The 19531-nt window shown below is 42.7% G+C and overlaps 4 protein-coding genes across 8 annotated transcripts; 1 reads left to right on the plus strand and 3 right to left on the minus strand.

Moving 5' to 3' along the window:
* Positions 1–23: 23 nt before the first annotated feature.
* On the minus strand, positions 24–6577 carry LOC106742520 (equilibrative nucleoside transporter 4). Of its 2 annotated transcripts, none has more exons than XM_014615529.1 (10): positions 6203–6577; positions 5338–5492; positions 5113–5241; positions 4959–5033; positions 4338–4561; positions 4100–4211; positions 3705–3875; positions 3350–3537; positions 3013–3253; positions 24–2952 (listed from the first exon to the last, which is right to left on the minus strand). In XM_014615529.1, exons 1-10 carry the CDS (start codon positions 6370–6372, stop codon positions 2555–2557), a joined length of 1863 nt encoding a protein of 620 aa, XP_014471015.1. In that variant the 5' UTR covers positions 6373–6577; the 3' UTR covers positions 24–2554. The 2 variants fall into 2 exon arrangements, with proteins under 2 accessions (XP_014471015.1, XP_014471013.1); XM_014615527.1 differs by having other exon boundaries at positions 3013–3265.
* A 504-nt stretch (positions 6578–7081) lies between these two features.
* On the plus strand, positions 7082–11536 carry LOC106742582 (WW domain-binding protein 2). 2 transcript variants are annotated; one of them, XM_014615686.1, is made up of 6 exons: positions 7082–7295; positions 7735–8069; positions 8288–8440; positions 8747–8902; positions 10668–10753; positions 11117–11536. In XM_014615686.1, exons 1-6 carry the CDS (start codon positions 7240–7242, stop codon positions 11150–11152), a joined length of 822 nt encoding a protein of 273 aa, XP_014471172.1. In that variant the 5' UTR covers positions 7082–7239; the 3' UTR covers positions 11153–11536. The 2 variants fall into 2 exon arrangements, with proteins under 2 accessions (XP_014471172.1, XP_014471171.1); XM_014615685.1 differs by lacking the exons at positions 10668–10753; positions 11117–11536 and having other exon boundaries at positions 8747–9647.
* A 98-nt stretch (positions 11537–11634) lies between these two features.
* Positions 11635–14164, minus strand: LOC106742579. Its single transcript, XM_014615681.1, has 2 exons — positions 12763–14164; positions 11635–12223 (listed from the first exon to the last, which is right to left on the minus strand). Exons 1-2 carry the CDS (start codon positions 13480–13482, stop codon positions 12008–12010), a joined length of 936 nt encoding a protein of 311 aa, XP_014471167.1. The 5' UTR covers positions 13483–14164; the 3' UTR covers positions 11635–12007.
* Positions 14165–14252: 88 nt separating this feature from the next.
* Positions 14253–17640, minus strand: LOC106742580 (ubiquitin domain-containing protein UBFD1-like). 3 transcript variants are annotated; one of them, XM_014615683.1, is made up of 5 exons: positions 17553–17640; positions 16628–16999; positions 16310–16500; positions 16035–16223; positions 14253–15937 (listed from the first exon to the last, which is right to left on the minus strand). In XM_014615683.1, the coding sequence occupies exons 1-5, from the start codon at positions 17563–17565 to the stop codon at positions 15827–15829; spliced, it is 876 nt and encodes a 291-aa protein (XP_014471169.1). In that variant the 5' UTR covers positions 17566–17640; the 3' UTR covers positions 14253–15826. The 3 variants fall into 3 exon arrangements, with proteins under 3 accessions (XP_014471169.1, XP_014471168.1, XP_014471170.1); XM_014615682.1 differs by lacking the exon at positions 17553–17640 and adding an exon at positions 17382–17481; XM_014615684.1 differs by lacking the exon at positions 17553–17640 and adding an exon at positions 17273–17369.
* Between the last annotated feature and the right edge of the window lie 1891 nt (positions 17641–19531).

The following is a 19531-nucleotide window of genomic DNA, read 5'->3' on the forward strand; positions in this document are numbered from 1 at the left end:
GCAATTATATAAGATACGTTATATATTATATACATATATATTTATTGTTTGTATATATTAACTAATTTCGATACGGCGTGATTTCTCTGCCGTGATTGATCACAGTAAGATCGCACATCTCCCGAAAATTTCGGAGGGGTTCGAATGTCGGACCATGCTCGTCGAAGCGAGCGCGCGAGAGATCGATCGATCATGGGAGCGCCGCGAACGGTCGGCTGCGTTATCCTTCGATTTCTCAGCATCGAGTCAACGGCAGAGCCGGCCACGCCGTATCGCGTCTGATACATTGTACGCGAATTAGGACATTAGAATGAAAAATATAACATATAACGAACAATGCACATTTCCTATGCGCTAGTCCACGTTATGCGTCGCGCGCGGCTCACTGCCGCATCGATCGAGTTTATTATGTTTCCTCGTAACGTTGCGCTTTTTCTTATTCTTTTTTTTTGGGTTTATTACATCTTAATATTACAGACTTTGATTATAATTTCCTACATAACACCGGAGATATGTCTTGAGCAGGTAATGCGAACAAAGCTGGAGGGGAAGGAAAAGATATTTGGGTGAGAGAGAGAGAGAGAGAGAGAGAGAGAGAGAGAGAGTCGATCTTTCTCATTTGAAAAGTATACACGTATCGTATAAATATACGTATTTTTACAGTAAATAACGCATATCGGCTATATTCGCACACCGTGTACCGAGACGTATATTAAACCCGTATCGATCCTAGTTTGGCACTTTCCAGCAAGAAATGAACATCGAATAGATATCAAATCGACGTACATTCGTCGTTAATTTGATAGTATTTGATTGTCTCGATTTGATGTCGATTCGATGGTTTATTTCTTGCTGGATTGTGGATCAAATGGACTCGAGAGAAAAATTAAGGACCTACAGTTAAATCTCGAATTATTGTATATGTATAAACACAGGACACTTTTTTCTTAAATCATCCAAAATTTCTTTTTTTTTCTATGTGGAATCAACATACCATCTTCTCTCATATCTTAAATTATGTATTTTGAAAACGATGATAACGACAAATTCTCCCAATCTACTTTTCGCACATTCAAAACTATGATATTTGTGTATATTAGGTAAAAGAATTTATAGATATTTAAATAAGAGCGTACCAGAAAAGTTACTAGGTCTCAAAGATCGAATACGCAAACGAAGGATTAATAGTTGTTACTTGAAATTTATCTCATATGAGATACTCAGATCCGAGTACAAAATTAGTTCCGAGTTTTACAGTTGAATTATACGATACGAATGTGACGTTACATTTGTAATCGTGATTCGACTGAAAATCTCGTATCTCATTCCAAATGGAATCTCACTTGAGATCAGTTTAAGTAATGACTACCGATACACGGGACTAAGACGGACTGCATACTCGACGGTGCAGAATATAAGCACAGCGCGGTAACTTGTTATCGATCAAAATTTCCCGATCGTCAATCAATCTATAGCGACCTAACGCAGTCTGTCGCGCGTCGGGGAAGACTGTCATTGAGGATCATTGACAGATTTCGCGTTCTCGGCCGACTCGCACTGTCCCTACTAACTAATGTATCACTCGATAACGCTTCTCTTACCCGGTAATCACGCCGAAAAACATGAGACAACAACGAAGGCGCGAGTCAACGTACCGGAATAAGTGGAAAGAATATCACCAACGACTCCATCCTCTTATCACCCTCAAGTGCATACGGAAAAGCGGTTCGCTGATTGGCAAAACCAGCGCGAAAGGCACGCAACAATCCTAATGGAAAAGGAATACGCGCGTAATCTCGCGTATCTCTCGCAGATCGGCCCTCGACCTCGTCCCGGTAAGAGCGATACTTCGATCAGCCGCAACCCCTTTGTGCGTCGTCGTGTTGAATTTTGGCGATATTGGTGCAAAAACCGAGAAAGGTGCGTCGTGCAGTAATCACGCGTAAACGGATAATACCGACGAATGCGATATCGAGCAATTGCAACGGGGATTTCTGCGCCAAAGCAAAATATAAAATCCGACCTTCATTCGAACCGACGTTCCTCCTACCGTGTTTCGAAACGGAGAGAGCAATGCGGAAGCACTCTCACCGAAATTGCACGCCGAATATCTAACAAGAATTACAATTACTTTTATCATGGTGACTTGGTGCAAAAATAACGGACGATTTCGCCTTTTGTTCCCCCTCATTGTTAAATGTGAAATTAAGTACTCGCATTGTGCAACGATGCTCTCACGAAGCTTACTTTTTACTCGGTGCTCTTTTCGCAATGCTTATCGTTCCTGACGATGCACAGTCGCGCAAAGAATACAAGTTGCGAAGTGACATAACGCAGCACGCATCGACGACGGTAAGTTTTGAAACGAGAAATCGGCCGTTCCTTTTGCATCGTTCTACAATAAAAGATCAACCAATTTAAAATGTCTCACCTTGCCCTTTTCAACTTTAAGCTCACCTTCTTTTACACACATACACACACGCACACACACACTCTCTTTTTCTTTCATTCATATGTCAATACCAGATTCAACATAGTGCACAACATGTGCATTTTACTGTTGCAGGATCGCATTACTCGCCGAGACAGTAGCATTAGCCAGGATCTTGGGCAAGGCCGTCGTCGACGCGTCCAATGATCCGGTCGCGGTCAACAGGCTCATGGTGCTGTTCGACAATAACGTTGACGTCAGAACCGTGGTCAATATGCCAGCGGTCCTCAGCTTCGTGGTCATCATCGTGGTCCTCTCGATGGCGGGGAGGGTAGAGGATATTGCGGTAGTCAGGACACTCACGGTCGCATTGCCAATCGCGCTCACCGTCGTCGGAGTATTCACCAATTTCGAGCACACATCCTTGGCTTGCAACGGTGGTCCGAGGAGGGCGTCCACCAGATAAGCGAATATAGATCCGATGGTCAATCCGCCGGTGTACGACAGGGTCATGATGTTACCTAACAGAAAATACGGCACGATATGGTACACACGAAAAGAAAAAAAAGAGTCCGACTCACCTGCGAGTTCCCGATGTTCCTCCGGTACCTTGCTGGGTGCTTGAATCATGGGTATGGAACCGACTAAACCGTTGGTGAGGCCGAGCGCCCAGGACAGTAAAATCGAATGTATCTCTCCGGAGAGGATTGGACCGTCGCGTGGAATCGCGCAGGACAGAAACAGAGGAATAAGCAGGGCACGCGTGGCGGAGATCCACAGCACATGCGTGTGTTTCCACGTGTAATGCATCAGAGTGAACATCTGCGGAATAATCTGTATGTTATACGATTTTACGTAGGTCAAATGCTTCCTTTCTTCTTGTTTGTGCACGTAACATACAGGCGATTCGATCAATACCTTGCCGAGTAAATCGGAGGCGTTGAAAGTGGTCATCAGAACAATCGGCATCCACGATTCGAGTTTGCAAGATATTATTTCCGACACGATTCCTGGGTAGAGAGAGAGCGTCACGGAATAGGCAAGCGCGATACTGATCATGTACGGAAAGATCAGCTTGATGACTTCGAGCCTCGCGAGCAGGCCTCCTGAAAAGACATATCGTTAATACAATGTGCGTGGAAAAGCGTAATCGTTAATTTAACGAGAACGGTATCATCGCATAGATAGAAGCACAATTTTATTCTACGAAAACAAACGCGCGAAGATCAACGTTCAAGAAAAGGGGAAAGAGAGAGAGGTCTTATGTTCTTACTTTTGATACCAGACCACCGTTTGCCTGTGCTCTGCGTTCCGCAGGCTCCTCGCATGACTACAACATCTTCGACTTTGTAAGTCGGCCCGGCGCTACCAGGAGGATTGCCCGACGGGGCACTAGGTTCGTACACTGGATTGCTGAACGAGAACGCAGAATACTGTCCGGACGCTAAAAAAATCGGTTATAGTTTTGCCAAAATATTAATTAACAATTAATTGCGAAAATAGTCATTAATATTTTATGAAAAATCAGTATTTTCATGCATATTTTCTTAAATACACTCACGTTATTGCAGCATTAGAAAATGATATGCAAGATTTTATCATATAATTTCATAAATGTTTTTCCTATTGGGATACGAATTCATTTGCACACTATAATTTCTCACTTACCATTCAAGTCAGCGCTTCCATTCGCGGATTCTGGTCCCAATGGACTCGTCTGAATCTTTAGCACTCCGTATTGACCCTTCGAGGGATCACCGATTTGGTCTAACGGATCCATCTGTTTAATAAAGAAAGATCGTACGGATGATTATGAAATTTGGCTTACGTCAACAGTCATTGGATAAATTCGAGAGAAATCAAATACACGATGCATCAGCGATGGGCATACAACGTAGCTTCGTACCAGGCCAACATCCTCTGTCGGTTCCAATGTGATCCGATTTTTCTCCTGACACAGCGTTATGTAGAATTGCACAAAGTCGCTCTTTCGCACTGCTTGATGCAGCACGAAGCACATCAGGATCGTAAAGATGGACAACATGAAGAATATGGACGTATTGTAACGTTCATTGTTGAACGACGATTTCGTTATCACCCGAGTAATCGATACCCAGAAGCCGGCGATACCTGCGGAAACACGCGACTAATGTTATATTTCCATTGAATGGAATACATCGAGTATCCGTGAAATTGAGAGAGCAAAAAGACACGCAATGTTGCAACCTGCGAAATTGTATATTGGTACCGAAATATTCATAATATACAGAGTTAATTTTTTCTTTCAAGTCAAATTGTGGGGGGGAACCATCTCTTGCAATTTTTTTTAATTCTCAACATTTTTAGCGTTTAAAAAAATAAGCCTGTAAAATTGCAATTTCATTTAGATCCACTTGAATATTGAATGACGGAATAATGTTGCTTTATTACTCATTTTTAAGGATTTTCAATCCAAATGTTTTTCTTTCTCCTGCCAATTGCAAGTCATATATGATATTTCTTTTATCATTCATGGGATGGTACTCACTTTCTCCGGTCATTACAGCTTGGGTATATCGACTAGGAAGCATGGACGTGTACCCATAAAAGCTTGATTGCTGAACTGTAATGCAATAGAAGAGAAATTATACGTGAACGTTGATCGGCGGTTCGGATCATCGGGAATTTGTTGTCGACCCTACCTGTGCAACCGAGCGACACTATTGCAACGGCGACTAGATTCATCTTATAAGAAATCGCATTGCCGAAGAGCTCCCACCATACCTCGAAGATCAGCACAATATTCAGAGTGATGAAGGATACGAAATATCCTAGAAATTCAAGGCCAAATTATTCCGTGCCTTTCTCTTCTTCCTTCCATACAAGGCGTATTTTTATCTTTAATTTCGTCTCTTCGTGCGTCTTACCAAATGTGATCCGCGTATTCAGCGAGAAGGTCTCCACCAGGATGTTGTTCGCAAAGACCGCCATGAAAGCTACGCTAATGTAAACGACAGACATATCGAATATCACGGTAGTTCCCGGATATCTCTCTTGAAAATAATCCACCGCTATGATGAAGCTGTAACAGGCGATAACATTGCTATTGCGGCATAAATTGCAAAAAAGTTCTTCGAATTCGACGCGTATTTGATCTTAGTTGTAATTTTGGGACAATGTTTCATGCCTCAAATCTTTGTCTAAATGATCATCTTTTCTTATTTTTTTTATTGTACATTAGTTTGTCATCAGTCACAATTCATTGCGCGTTATTTAAGACATGAAACGTTGTTTTGAACCGATTACTCAGTCATTTTACTGAGGTCCACAAATACACGAGATGGTGAGTGATCGAAGTTCACGGTGGCAAAAATTTTGCTAAAATTTCTCGTACGAGAACGTCGAAGCTACATTTCAAATAGCGAGCGAATCGCGCGAAGTTTCCACGCGACGTATCTTGACATCCAGCGTGTGTAATGCGATGACATTAATCTGACGATTGCCCCGATGTATCTCGCGAGCTTCCGTCGAAGCACTCCTCTGCCGTCCGTATTCCCCGCTGGGAAGCTCGGAAGTCTCGTGCTCGAAACGTTAATTGGCCGAAAATGACCAAGCGCAGCCTCGACATTTTCGCGAATCGATCGCGGACCGAGCGGTACAGCGGGAAAAGCGAGACGATCGCAGCGGGTCACTAAAGATTTGCGACGAGGAGAGCTGCATTAACGTCGAAGAGTGCGGGTCTATGACTCGGCTCGCGCCGAATCTAGACATCTACGATTTTCGTCGCATGACCTGTTATAGGGCAAGAGGAATCCTACGCCGCCGACTGTCAGGGCCACATAGATGAAGTTGTAGTTGTCGATGGGCGGCGAGAGGTGCTTGAGCCCCTTAGAGAAGTTGAAGTCGTTGACGCCTCTGGCCTTGCCCAGCTGGACGTATCCCCGGCTCAGGTTCTCGTCCATATTGTCGGAAGAGAGTGGAATCGGCGACGAGAGCGGGATGTTCGTCGGTGGGATTGGACGGGTCCCCCTACGAGTCCATGGTACGCGCGTCGTCAGCAGGCACCGCGGGCGCTTCTCGCGGGGTAGGCGCCGGGTAGTCCTTCGGGTAGTCGTGCACTACGTTATTTACACTTCCTCGCGCCGAAGTACGTCGAGTGTGTGTGTGTGTGTCTTCCCTCGTCGCGTCCGGGCGCATGCTTGCGAACAGTCGCGATATTGATTCCTGCGCGGGCTCTCCTCCGCGCCGCCGAGGAGGTTTCGAACGCGTCGGAATTGAAATCGATCGAGAACTCTCCGGGAGGACGGGCGGAATTTTCGTGATTTTTGCAATTTTCGAAAAAGCCGACCTCGCACAGATCGAGGGAGGAACGCTCGCTTTTCGTGTACGATGTCGCATAATTAACAGCAGAACGTCCAGCTGGATATTGGAAAGCGTGGAATGCGAGTTTCGATAGGACATGCGCGCACGATTGTTGGGAATTATTCGCTCTATTTGTCTCCGAATACTTGAGTTTTCGCCTGCGTGACTTCGCGCCGTTGTGCGCGTACAGGGTTCTGCCTTACCGGCGACAGGCATCATATCAGCCGAACTCGACATTATCGGCCGCGGGGGTTTACTCTGGATGCGCGCGTCGATCTAGTCGCCAACACCGACGCGACGGACCCTCTTTCCCGTGGGGGCGCTTGCGATGTAAGATGGAGGTGACGTCAGTCTTATCACTCTTATTGTTCTCGGCTGTCTTGGAAGTTCTCGAGGAGCGACGTCCACGAAGGAACGTCGCGAGTTTTGACGTTTCCGTCGTGTACCCGCGGCAGACGTAGGCCAATATGTCATTGAACACGGCGCACACCAATGGGGGAGTTCTTCTCCATTCTGGCGAATGGTGAGCGGCGTATCGCCAGATTTTCCTCGCAAATCCGACTATGGGTGCATTCGGCGAGACACTATTTAGCTCTATCGCGTCTATCCTTGTTGTGCATGTAAAGAGTAATATAGGTAGAATGACGCGGTAGTGTTAAACACCGTCTCCCGGAACGCCATCCTATTTCGGATAATTTCGGCCGTGACAGTTTCGCAGCGCAATATCGCCATGACTCAGCGATGATTATCTCGTTATCTCGATGTCCATTTCGCTTCGGTCGAAATTAGTCGTGTAATTATGCCACAACATTAACTCAGATTGTTTAGATGAATTACTCGTACGAGCGGAATTACGCTCGGCAGAGCTCTACCGGCTCGTACTTGGCGAGTCGACGGATCGTCATCGTGCAATTCGCGTGGGCCAAAACGCTGATCGTGTACAAATGATTTTCCCCCGACAGCATCATACTCTTCTGCGACAATGTCAGCATGGAATTTCACGGACAGGAGCAGGCGGAGTTTATCGGCAAGAAGCAAGGCAGATTATACCTGACGACGCACAGGATGATCTTCAACGCGAAAGATCAGAAGGAGAGGATGCAGTCGTTCAGCTTTCCGTTTGTCACATTGAGCGAGGTCGGTGTGGAGCAGCCGATTTTTGGCGCTAATTTCCTCGGGGGCAAGTGCCGTGCACAGCCCAATGGTAACTGGATCGGCGAGTGCAAATTCAAATTGAAGTTCAAGAGCGGCGGCGCGATAGAATTTGCAACGGCTCTGCAAAGAGCTGCGTTGATGGGTGAGTAATTGAAACCGCCGATGTAACATGCATCTTCTGCAATTAGACAGGGGTGACAAACTGAGCTATAATGTTGCGTCATGTATATTATACATATGTCAGATAACATAAAATCGATAGTATCGTCGCAAGTACATACTGATGATAAGAATCTGTCCGAGTCAGGTTTTCATATAATGAGTATCTAATAATCATTCGATTATTCTTTTGATTTTCAGCTCAACGCAATGGCCCACCCAATGACGCGCCACCACCATACACACCTCCGACATCAGAATGGTATCCGGCACAACCTTCGGCTTATCAACCACCACCTACTGGATATTATGGATGGATGCCTCCGACTAATGTGTTTCCAGATGTTCCGCCAGGTATAACATTGGCCTCTTTTACTATCTAATATTAATTGGCAATGAACATCCTAAGAAGACGAATGATTCGGTGTTTAATCGACAATAGTTAACACTGGTCGTTGATCTTTGCAAACTTGTATTCATGTTATAACTCCAATTAATCTTTTACTTTTGAATTACGATTTTGTATCAAGTCTTGACATTTTATATATATATATATATATATATATACATAATTTGATGTCATCATGTCTATCCTGTACAAGTGATATATAGGATACTTGCGCTTGGTAACTGGCTAATCGCGTTCCTTTTGGTCCTTAGGAAATACCGTCTTCGTGACGGACAGTCCGCCACCGTATCCAGGCATACATCCATATGCGTGCGGACCGCCGCAACAAGGTCCCGGCGGCGCAATGGGACAGCCAGGTGCACCCGGATGGGCCAATCCGAGTTACAACGGCCAGCCGATGTCTCAAGGTGCGTATCCCGGCGGTTACGGGCAACCGCCTCACAGCGGTTATCCGTTAAACCCACCACCGTACTCACCGTATCCGCAAGTCAATGCACAGGGTGGATCTTATCAGCAACCAGGATACACTCCGTACCCACCTCACTACTAATGAATTGTAATGAATGCGTAATATACGTGTAAATTGTGTGCCTGTTCGTTCAATAATAATAATAAGCTATGAACCAACAATATGTGGCGAAGAAAAAGAAAAGAAAATATAACGCTTCTCTGAAGATGCCATGTCGAATTATGTGTGAGCAATATGCAGATATTTTCAAAGTACCTCCCGCTTAGAGGAGAGTTTACAAAAGAACGTTCTCAATTGAGGAAGGAAAACGAGCGACTTTGCATTAGCTTGCTTTTTGGGGGACAGCGCATCGCTGCCTCTTCTTTTTTTTTTATTCATCGCCGGTATCGACGGAGTCGTTCCTTTCTTTGTTCAACATTCTGTGGTACAACAAAGATGGAGCGACGCCGCCAGTCACACTGACAGTGAATAGTAAAGAAATGTGCAGCTTGTACACGCTAAGACGAGCATACGTATTTTTCTAAATGCCGACAGCTCGCACAATGTATTTGTCCGCAATTACGCTGAATGCACGTATTGCCGGATTATTATTCTTCCGTTAATTCCACCAAATTATAAGACACGTTATATTAGATTATCAGCAACAAACAATATTACGATATTAAATGTTAATTGAAGGACAATTTGCTGTTTTTTATTTAAACCTGTCAAACTGAAGGCTACTATTTTATGTTCGGAAAATCGTGAGGAATGCAAAAAAGAAAAGCCGAACGGACGGCCGAACACGGTTCGCGTGCTAAACTTGAAAGTTTTTAGTGTATTAAGCAATGGGGATTACGTAACGCACGTCCTTACACGATCTGAAACAAGATTGACTTTCACTTCACTCAGTTATTATCTCATAGTTGTCATAGTTCGCACGGAGACACGGCTTGGGCAGACAGATTTAACGGAATTTTTGTGCTCCATCACATCAGTGTGATCTGTGTTATCACGTAGTGAACTAGAAAAAAACGTGTACTTTACGTATCACTCCTTCATACGTGTAAACGAGTGGCGCGAACAACAAACGTCTGTGCTCGTCGCTCGATCTGCTAAACGATTCGTATTCAGGCGCTTGACGGCGAGTGTAACAACGAACAGCGGCTAATTAAAGTTCACCGTGTCGAGGCAATACGACGAATTCGCGCAAATCTTTCACCGCAGAAGTCAGTGTCGCAAGAGTTATGTTAGAGCGTAACCTAACGCGTCACTGCATTTTCGCACAGTTCAACGGAACGTTTCCATAAGTCGGCTATGCGAGTGTTCGACGAACAACTATAAAAAGTAACGGTTGAGAAATCTTAATATCCGACGATAATAAGAATTACATTTCGAAATCATGCCGAATCAAAAGAACTTGAATGCCTCGAGTAGAAATAACGTTTGTATGTATTTTCTTAATATTGCCATTAATAGTAACACTGATATATGCACGATGACTCATCGCCGTCGCATTTAAATTTTAATGAGACGCTCGTTGATGGAATTTGATCTTTAACAAAGAGAAAAACGTACGATTTTCGGCCGAACGAAAACTCATTAAAGTTTATGGCTCGTCGTAGCGCGATGTGATTATCTCGCTCGTTATATATTGTTAACGTCCGAGTGCATTCTTTATACATATGTATATACATTCCACATCGTCCTTTTTTATTCGTTAGATGCAAAGGCTACTGCAGATGCGCAGAATGCATATTACGATCCCAGCAGGCCTCAGTGTGCTTACGTTCCACCACCGGAATATTATGTAAGTATAATTTATATATATGTATTCAGTTGTATATAGAAACAAACTCTCTTTAGATACCGGTGACCAAGAATTTAAAAAATCTTTTCGAGAAACGCGAAGCGGATGTTTCACACTTCTCTTTCCAAAGAAATTCCTATAATATAAATTGTCTTTGTTTTATTGTTCTCTGGTACATAAAAACCACCTCGCGGTTTTAACTCGCGAATAACGAGTCGTATTTATCTTATCTCGATATCGATAGCAATGATAATCGTGCGTAAACGCGGAAATGGCCAGTGTTTAGACGTGTCGTGCTGTGCGAGCTCGGAGAATCTTCGTGTTCAGCACACGTGAGATAAATGTTGTCTCGGTGATTTTCAGGAAAGTCCACCGGCTTACACGAAGAAGTACCAGTGAGAATGTGCACGTCAGTGAATTACATAACGCAATCGATACGCATTCCACCTTGGACGAACACCGCAAAATTCTGTCCCGTCGCGCATTTAACGTAACAAAGATGTCTCCATGTTTGTTACGCAGCGAACGAGGTAGTCTTGAAGACGTAGCACGCCGCATCACCGTTTCTCTCTCTCTCTCTCTCTTTCTCGACGTAACGTCACGCGATGATTAGAGCACGAGTGCGATCGCGAATACTCGCGACGACGACATCGCTATGTGTTAACATCAGTATTTACAATGCTATAATTCTTTCTAACGTATACATTCTTTCTTAGAGCCGATTATATTGTTGTGTTTCACGCGAGTCTATGTTACTACACAATAAAAGTTTACACATGTGAATACACGCGTAAGGACGTTCGGATCCGTGCGATCCCGTACGCAGAATATATATATATATATATCTGCCGAAAAACGTACGTATATATATCCGCCGAAAAACGTACATATCCTTCTGAATGCTTTATTAAAAATTACAAAAAAATTAGATATACGATACATCGTTGCGCAACGATGTAGTAGAGTATAAAAAGCGAAGGTCAATATGGACCCTCCTCCAGACGATCTATGTACAATTCAACGGGAAATAGCTCACGTTGACAGTGCGCCTCTTGGACATTTCTCTCGCCCATAGCTGCTCATTTTTGCAACGGTATACACGGCGTTTGATTTATTCTTTCGTCTTGATTTAAGGATTAGAATTCGCCGAATCAATTAATCTCGAGCTCGATCTCGCTTCGTTTCGATCGGTCAGATTTGAATGTTCACAATCCTGGAATTCGAGCTTAAAGAGGCACTTTCATCATGAAAAGTCTACCCGTACTCGGAGGTGACTGTCAGACTGAATTCGCCGTTTTCAACATGAGTGCCGTGGTACCAGATCCGCGTGTCCAACAGCACGATGTCCGATGTGTCGACGAAGAACTCGAAAGGCTTACACTCGCTGTCGCATTCCGGCGTGGGTGCCACGGTCCACGTTTTGCTGCCAATCACCTGAGCCTGCCACATGAGCCTCGAGATGTAATCCAGCTGCAAGAGAGACCGGAAAGTGCTTCATAAAGCCGCCGTTGGTGTATCCCTTTTTATCCAGAGTCGAAAGTAGCACGATTCGGTAACGCGAGTCTATCTTACTTTATTCATTTTATCACCCTTATGTGTTTAGTAACTATAATAGTAACGTAACGACTCGTTACTTTTTAAATACCCGATGAATGGGAGCGATTATTTTTCAAAAGCGAAAGAGAATGCGACTTTCACCAAATCCGAATTAAACTGATCGATGAATAATAATAATAAGAATCTCGCCAACACCAATTTCCAGTTCTGCAATTTGTCGAGCATGTGACAATTTGATTGGCAGCGATTTTAAATCGTCGATTAAACGGATTAGTTTGGCGAAAGTCACCCTGACAGTAATCTTCTCACGAAATCCGCTTCCACCGCCATCAGTTCAAATCAAATACCCACGATCGACGGAATCAATCAATCGCATCGCTGAATGCGATCGGTTAATTCCGTTGAGTTGACTGGATTTGAACGATGAGGGTGGGCATGAATAAGTCGCTTACGTGCATAACGGCACCCTCCTCGTAGCCCAGAAAAACGTAATTGCTGTACGGGATCTCCGCGTCCTCCGGCAGGAAGCGGGGCGCGCTGTAGAGAGTGCCCATCGCGTCCAAGACCCGCGGATGGCAGTTTTTCCAGCCGACGTACCAGGCAGTCTCGCCGTCGCGATGGGACGCGCGCCGCTCGCTCATCGCGAACACCTCGCGCAGGTTCGTGAAGTCGCTCTTGAAGTGCAGGAACTGGCATTCTTCCTCGACGGACTCGTAGGCGCCGTCGGTGCGCTCGTACAGCTCCCGGAAGTACTGCAGGCTGAAGCGGTCGCGGGCCGGCCAATCGTGCGCCGCGTTCTTCACTATCATGGGCCGCGACGAGTAGGAGTGGGCGCGAAACTCCTCCCGGGTCAGATTCGCCGGCAGGATCAACGGCGCGTCGACGTCGCGGCAATAGCCGCAGTCGGCGACCGGCCTCGTGAACTCCCACACGAGGTAATTGTTCGGCAGCAGGCATCGGGTCTCTTGGAGACTCCTCAGCGGATTCGCCGGGCGAATCAGCACGTAGAGGAACGGTGCCAGCAGCAGCACCACCAGCACTCGCTTCCGGTCTCCGCTCTTCGGCGCGAGACTATTCGCGCGCTTCAAGTCGTCGCACGTCGCGGCCCCGCGGCGGATGTACTCCTCGGTCAATCGGAGAAACGCCTCTCGCACGGCGGCCTCCTCGGCCATCCTAACACGCGGGAGTCGCTCGCATTTTATCGCCCGAAATCCGCGGCTTCTCGCGACTGGATCTCTCACGGCGGAATAACACGAAGCGGACGGATGTATTCCACTAATTACAATTATACAAACGCGTAATATCTTTTTTTAGCTTCGACTCGGAGAATCTCGATCGGACTTTAGTAACGCGACGATTACAGCAGAGTCACCGATGTTAATCACCGCCGGCCCTCCGACGCGTTAACGCTCATGATACTCGGAATCATCCGTATCACGAGATATGAATCACTCGTATCTTCTTGACGTAAACCAATTGTTTACATCGACGGAGGATGAAAGAGATATCCGAGTTGCTCGACGTTCCGACGGCGTCCTCCCCTTCACCGAGAACGGAGTTGACAAACACGATCTCCGCGCGCGCGTTCCGGTAAGGCGCGACACTTGGCTCGGCCTTGAGCTACATACGAGCTGCGACTGCTGCCGGCTATCGATCATACACGGCGGAGACGACATTCATCTCCTGGTGGTTGGTGGGGATCCTCCTTCCAACCGCTCGCTCACATCTGCCTCTTCCGAATGGACTCTTTCCGCGGTTAAGTACTTTAACAAGACGTTTCCTGCGCCATGTGCCCGACACGTGTGTCGCGTTCCAACCAAAGGAAAAACTAGAGCGCGCGCTGAAACTGCGCACAGTTGTCACACCTTTCGTCATCTCTACGAATCTCGTGTCGGAACGAGAAGATTTCAACGGAAGAGAGAGAGAAGCGAAACAAAAGAGCGAAAGTCTCAGAAGTATTTATTTTATCAAATCACACAACGTAATGTACAAGTCCCATTCAAACCGACCTCCGAAGTAGATTTTTTTTTCTTATTTCTTCGAGTCACGCGCGGACAGTTGACTGCGTTAATTGCGTGAGAGGGGAAGTAGTACTATTTTATAATAAATTTTGATTCGTTATATTATCTTATTCACGCTGTCAGACGGCTCCTGTGTTAGACGGTATAAAACCTAGTTTACAGTTACAGTACTAAAGAGCACGGTACGCAAGTCTTTTTCCTTACAGATAGAGGTTCTTACAAATCGTGAGATAGCGATGAAATCGATCTGTTTTCCTCTTTGTTCCTACGAGAGTTCTTACTCTGTCACTATAGGCCAATCGTGAAACTGCCGATTCTCTAATTTTATTTAGCATGATATTCGTTGTTACTCCTCCGTCGAGTCGACACAATGACACTGAAACCTAAGCACGTCAATGTTTCTCTTTTCTTTTCCGGCTGTTTTCGTCTTCTTCACCGAGAGTATTGACCGTATATCTCTATTCAACGGCGACACAAAGTACTGATATTACGCGAAAAGAAACATATATATATATATATGTATCTTTTACTGTACAGTGAAAAAGATGTGTAAATATATATATCTTTTTTTTTGTCGCAGAAACTACAATAAAAATATATAAAACTTTGTCAAAGCTTAACATGTACCAAAGATAGATCTCGAATAGATTTAAAATCATAGCGTGTGTGTGTATATGTATGTGTTTGTATGCATACGATCGCATCAATCGACAAACTGAACACGTCGCGTGAGAACTTGAACAAATTATTCGCGTTGTAGAAATAACGATCGTTTTAAAAGTTTGCTTATAAATTCAATGCTACGACTTTAATTGATTTATAACTGTGATTTATAAAAAAAAAAGAACAATCACTTTTGTTTAACAAGAAAGTAAAAGACATCGGCATAATTAAGGAGTTAATTCCAATATCCGTAACCCTTGTGCTGCTACATACATATAAAGTCAATAGCTTTATTGCTCAGACATCTCAACAAATCGAATCGCAATAATATTTTTATAATTTCTCGAATGTAAAAGTTTTTCTGCAAAATCTACGGTACAAAATTTGCAAATATGGTGCTTTGATAAATTAGAAAAAAGAAAGAAAGTGTACATAATCGTAAGCAAACATATAATATTATATCACAACGCATTGTCAATTATGGAAGTTCCACTAATCACAGTTTTCGTGTAAAGGACTGCTTAACTTATACCCAATTGTGTAGGAGAAATTCCGAGTTACAATTAAATCTCGACTATGAAGATGCAAAACATTAGCGTACAGTGTAATTACATCAGTTTTTTCCCAATAAATCACAAGACTAGTCACCTAAAATATTTTCTCAGTGGGACAGACTACGTTTATTGGGTATTCCTCGATGATAATCCAACTCAAAATAAGTTATTACTTACTGTTAGAAATATGCTGTGACTAGTACAGTCGTGTTTGTGTTAATGTTTACGTCTGATTAAACTTTGCTTTTACAGAAATAGAGATTTCCATCGACTATCAATCAGAAGTAACACCACTTGCCAAGAATAGCGTCTTTAATAGCGGATATGTACTGCGCGGGGACCCAATATATCCAATACCTCGATGCTTCCGTAGTGCCTAATTGTATTGCCTGCGAGTTACCAAGATCGCAACCGAGATTATTTTTATTATTACTAATCTATGATGGTGGAATTTGCAATGTAACAAATAGATTATAAGCAACATACCATAATATGATACTCGGGATGATCGTGAATCGGCTCGCTGTGGACACCTTTTATAGAATTCATAGGTATTTTGTCTGTTCTTTCTTTTGTGCCGATCCACAGTTGATCTTGCTCCAATTTAAATGTTAACCTCACTTTTCCCCCGGATTTATTTAACATTCCAGCTAGTGGAAATTCGGGCAAAGGTTCCTGTACGGTCAATTGATAATGATTACAGGTCGATATCCCCCTTGTTACATAACATAAAACTGACAAATTGTATAAAATTGTTGTACCTTGCTATCTAATATTCCTGGCATTACGTCTTCTGGGATACCTTTATCTAAAACTTTCCTATGTATCTTTTGTTGCGAAAGAGGTTCCTTACTCGCCGAGGAAACAGCTTCGTCATTGAGCTCTTGTTTAGTTGGAATTGACACAGCCAATACATCATCTAACTTTGACCCAACTATCATGACTTTGGCACCTTCAACATCATACAATATATCACAATGATGACTTTGCAAAATACAAAAGGTACATCATATTTCACACACAACTGTTCAAGCTTCAGCAATATGCTTTCAGTCTGTATGATCATAATAGCTCTTTACCTTTTGTTACTCCCAAATTCCTAAGAGTCTGATCATCTTTGGCTAATCCTTTAAACATGACCTTTTGCATCGCCTGTGGTACTGAGATAATTTTTTGCAAATGCGTCTTTAGGTCGGCGACTGTACCATCTAAAGCAAAATTCACACTAATTTTCTGCTTGTTGTAAATCACTTTGAAGTCTACATTTTCTATGGGTGGTTCTTCGGAGGTAGTTGCAGCAGTATCCTGCGATTCATTAATGTTGTTTTCATGTTGCGTCGTGCTCTCCTTTACCTCTGCCGCTAGATTTTCAGTGGACTTCGGAGTTGATATCACTTCCGAACGAGGCGACGAACAACAGCATTTGTCACTGTCATCATCCTTAGCTGTATCTAAATGAACAAAAATGAGTGGCGTGAAAATGGGAATCTGCGAGGTACAAGAGCTCCCTTCGCAGGAAATTTGTGCATCGTCGAGCACAAGGATTGCCGCAAACTAATCGCAAATCAGAATCAAGATAACACGATTGCCCTTCGATCAACAATATCTGCGTGCAAAGAAGCGCGAACGACTCTCACGCGAGATCGCAAGGTTAAGGTCTCCAGCTACGTTTACGTGAAAATGAAAATATACGCATTTAAACGTTAAATTGGTTGCAAACATACGTTGCTGCATCAGTACCGGAGACGATCTAAAAATCCACACCTTAGAGATTTCAACGAAAAATACGTTTATCGAAGTCGTAAAATTCTATCTGGCGTACACAACACACACCGTATACAAAAGCGTGTTCCGGCGGAACATCGCGGTACATCTAGATCGTGAATTTGCCTTTTTTTTAATACGATCGCGAAGAGAGACGCGGTAAACGATAAACGAGGGATTGATTCGTACGTCGAGGATTTTTGCAGAAAGCACGAAAAATAAACAGGATTTAGCACGTACCAACGTACTCCATGTTGAACCGTGTTCCGTTGACCAATCAACGTTATCGCAGGGAGCGTTGCGCATCCGGATTCTCGCCTTGCGGAGCTCCGCGGGGGCAATGACTTTTAAATTTTTGAATCTATATATTGTTGAAATACAACATAGTGTTTATGGAGGAAGGGGGATCACTCATCTTACACGAAAACGACAAAGAGTGAGGAATCAAGTGTACGTATAGTTGAAACATCCTTTTGTTTCAACACGAATAACTTCTACAGATTTATTCTTAACAAATATCGAAGAGATTTTATTAAATAAAAAATAGGCCTTCCTCTTTAATTCGTTTACTTGTAGATTACGGTGCGATTGTTTTCTTCATCGATTTCAACTCAACGTCAAACAAAAAGCATCCTTCAGCTTCAATTGCACACAGAGAATCGGCATACATGTTTATTTGATAAACGCATAGAAAGTTGAAAGTGCTTTCTCCGAAATACACTTATCATACTTCAATTGTCGATTAAAATTTTGATATAAAAAGTTAACTGAAAGGACAAGACTAGAGATTATACAATCGCCACTTCTCATTTAACTCGATTTGATTTGACAAAAAGTGACAGCAATGTTATGAACTCAATGTGTTTGAAGATTAAAGATTTAAAACTGCAAATTGCTTTTTGTACCATTGCATCATCATTTTCAGCGAAGTTACAATCGAACGTGAATTTTGTCTTTGTCATGAAATATAAAGAGTCCGGCCTGTTATAGAGTTATACTACTCGAAAAGTTACGTCTGATTTATCGATGAGTTGTATCACGATTCCAACTCTTCAAGGAACGTGGAGACTCGTATAGCGAAGAATTCGGAACTAAATTTAGCCGAGATTCAAACCACTTAGCAAAGACTCATACCTCACGTCATTCGGATTTCTCACGACATCGCTAGATGGCACCAGGTAGTCTGTTCAGTTGAGCGTCACTGATGCAAAGAGTTTTATTCTTAACGTGCATTGAATTATCCTGCCCGTTTTGATAAGTTCCGTTTTATATAAACCTCATGTATAATGTAGCTTCAGCTTAAAAATTGTAAATTTATTATTCGACACGTGTCTGGAATACTCGGAGAATTGTTATTACAAAGTATAATTCCAAAGTTTATTCTATGAATCGCCACGTTTTCGAATAAATCATTTTCTATTTACGCGATGTGGCTCGACAAACTTGATGAAACGATTTTGACATTTGACGGATTTTGATTTATATATTTGTAATATCGCAAGAAATAATTAAAGTTATGTTCGAAAATTAGAGACTTTTTAAACTGCTAAATGTTTTTCAAACTAACTCATTAATATAATTTTTGAAATAAATACAGTTTGTTCAATTTTACCTATATTTTGTATATAAACGAGACAATTAATTCTTAAATTTTCATGCTTATCAAAATAAATTACTAAAATAAATGAAAAAAAAGGTTCTCACTAATGAATAACAATTTGAAAGACGATTATATATGAAGAAAGAGAAAATATATTTAAGAATATTTAAATACTATTTAACATTTTATAAATAACTTGTTCGGCGACTTTGCTTATTAATAATTGCTCTTTTTATAACAGCTGTTGAGATACGTTGAATCATTTACGTTGCAATATAATTAAACGTTATGTGTACAGGGTGTCTCGAAAGTTTTGACCGAGCGATCGTGTGCAGATAGAACCAAATATAGGATTAAATTATACAGAAAAGTCCAAAATTTCGAGTTATTAATTATTGAAAATGACTATGTATAGAGGCTTTTTTAATTAGTAATTAAAAAATTTGCGTGTTATATACAAAATGATAAAGGATTTTTTGTTCAGAGTGGCCTAGTCTACAAATATATGACAGTTGTTATATTTTATTAGCAACAGACATCAATATATTGAATCTTGAACCTGTTGCCATATATATATATATATATATATAGCTTTTAAACTTTTATATATATATATATA

This window comes from Dinoponera quadriceps, unplaced genomic scaffold (assembly GCF_001313825.1).
Source record: "Dinoponera quadriceps isolate SergipeBrazil2010 unplaced genomic scaffold, ASM131382v1 scaffold113, whole genome shotgun sequence".
Lineage (NCBI taxonomy): Eukaryota > Metazoa > Arthropoda > Insecta > Hymenoptera > Formicidae > Dinoponera > Dinoponera quadriceps.

What these genes read in the sequence shown, in the direction of transcription:
- LOC106742520 (XM_014615527.1), bottom strand. Translation starts at nt 6,372, where the DNA reads ATGGACGAGAACCTGAGCCGGGGATACGTCCAGCTGGGCAAGGCCAGA. An exon ending in AGCTGTAATGACCGGAGAAA is followed by an intron (nt 4,562 to 4,958) that starts GTGAGTACCATC and finishes GTGTTTCCGCAG; the next exon opens with GTATCGCCGGCTTCTGGGTA. An exon ending in TGGAAGCGCTGACTTGAATG is followed by an intron (nt 3,876 to 4,099) that starts GTAAGTGAGAAA and finishes CGATTTTTTTAG; the next exon opens with CGTCCGGACAGTATTCTGCG.
- LOC106742582 (XM_014615685.1), top strand. Translation starts at nt 7,240, where the DNA reads ATGTCATTGAACACGGCGCACACCAATGGGGGAGTTCTTCTCCATTCT. An exon ending in CTTCTCCATTCTGGCGAATG is followed by an intron (nt 7,296 to 7,734) that starts GTGAGCGGCGTA and finishes TTCCCCCGACAG; the next exon opens with CATCATACTCTTCTGCGACA. An exon ending in GTTTCCAGATGTTCCGCCAG is followed by an intron (nt 8,441 to 8,746) that starts GTATAACATTGG and finishes TTTGGTCCTTAG; the next exon opens with GAAATACCGTCTTCGTGACG.
- LOC106742579 (XM_014615681.1), bottom strand. Translation starts at nt 13,482, where the DNA reads ATGGCCGAGGAGGCCGCCGTGCGAGAGGCGTTTCTCCGATTGACCGAG. An exon ending in AGGAGGGTGCCGTTATGCAC is followed by an intron (nt 12,224 to 12,762) that starts GTAAGCGACTTA and finishes TCTCTCTTGCAG; the next exon opens with CTGGATTACATCTCGAGGCT.
- LOC106742580 (XM_014615682.1), bottom strand. Translation starts at nt 17,421, where the DNA reads ATGTACCGCGATGTTCCGCCGGAACACGCTTTTGTATACG. An exon ending in GAATTTGGGAGTAACAAAAG is followed by an intron (nt 16,501 to 16,627) that starts GTAAAGAGCTAT and finishes ATGATGTTGAAG; the next exon opens with GTGCCAAAGTCATGATAGTT. An exon ending in CAGGAATATTAGATAGCAAG is followed by an intron (nt 16,224 to 16,309) that starts GTACAACAATTT and finishes TTGACCGTACAG; the next exon opens with GAACCTTTGCCCGAATTTCC.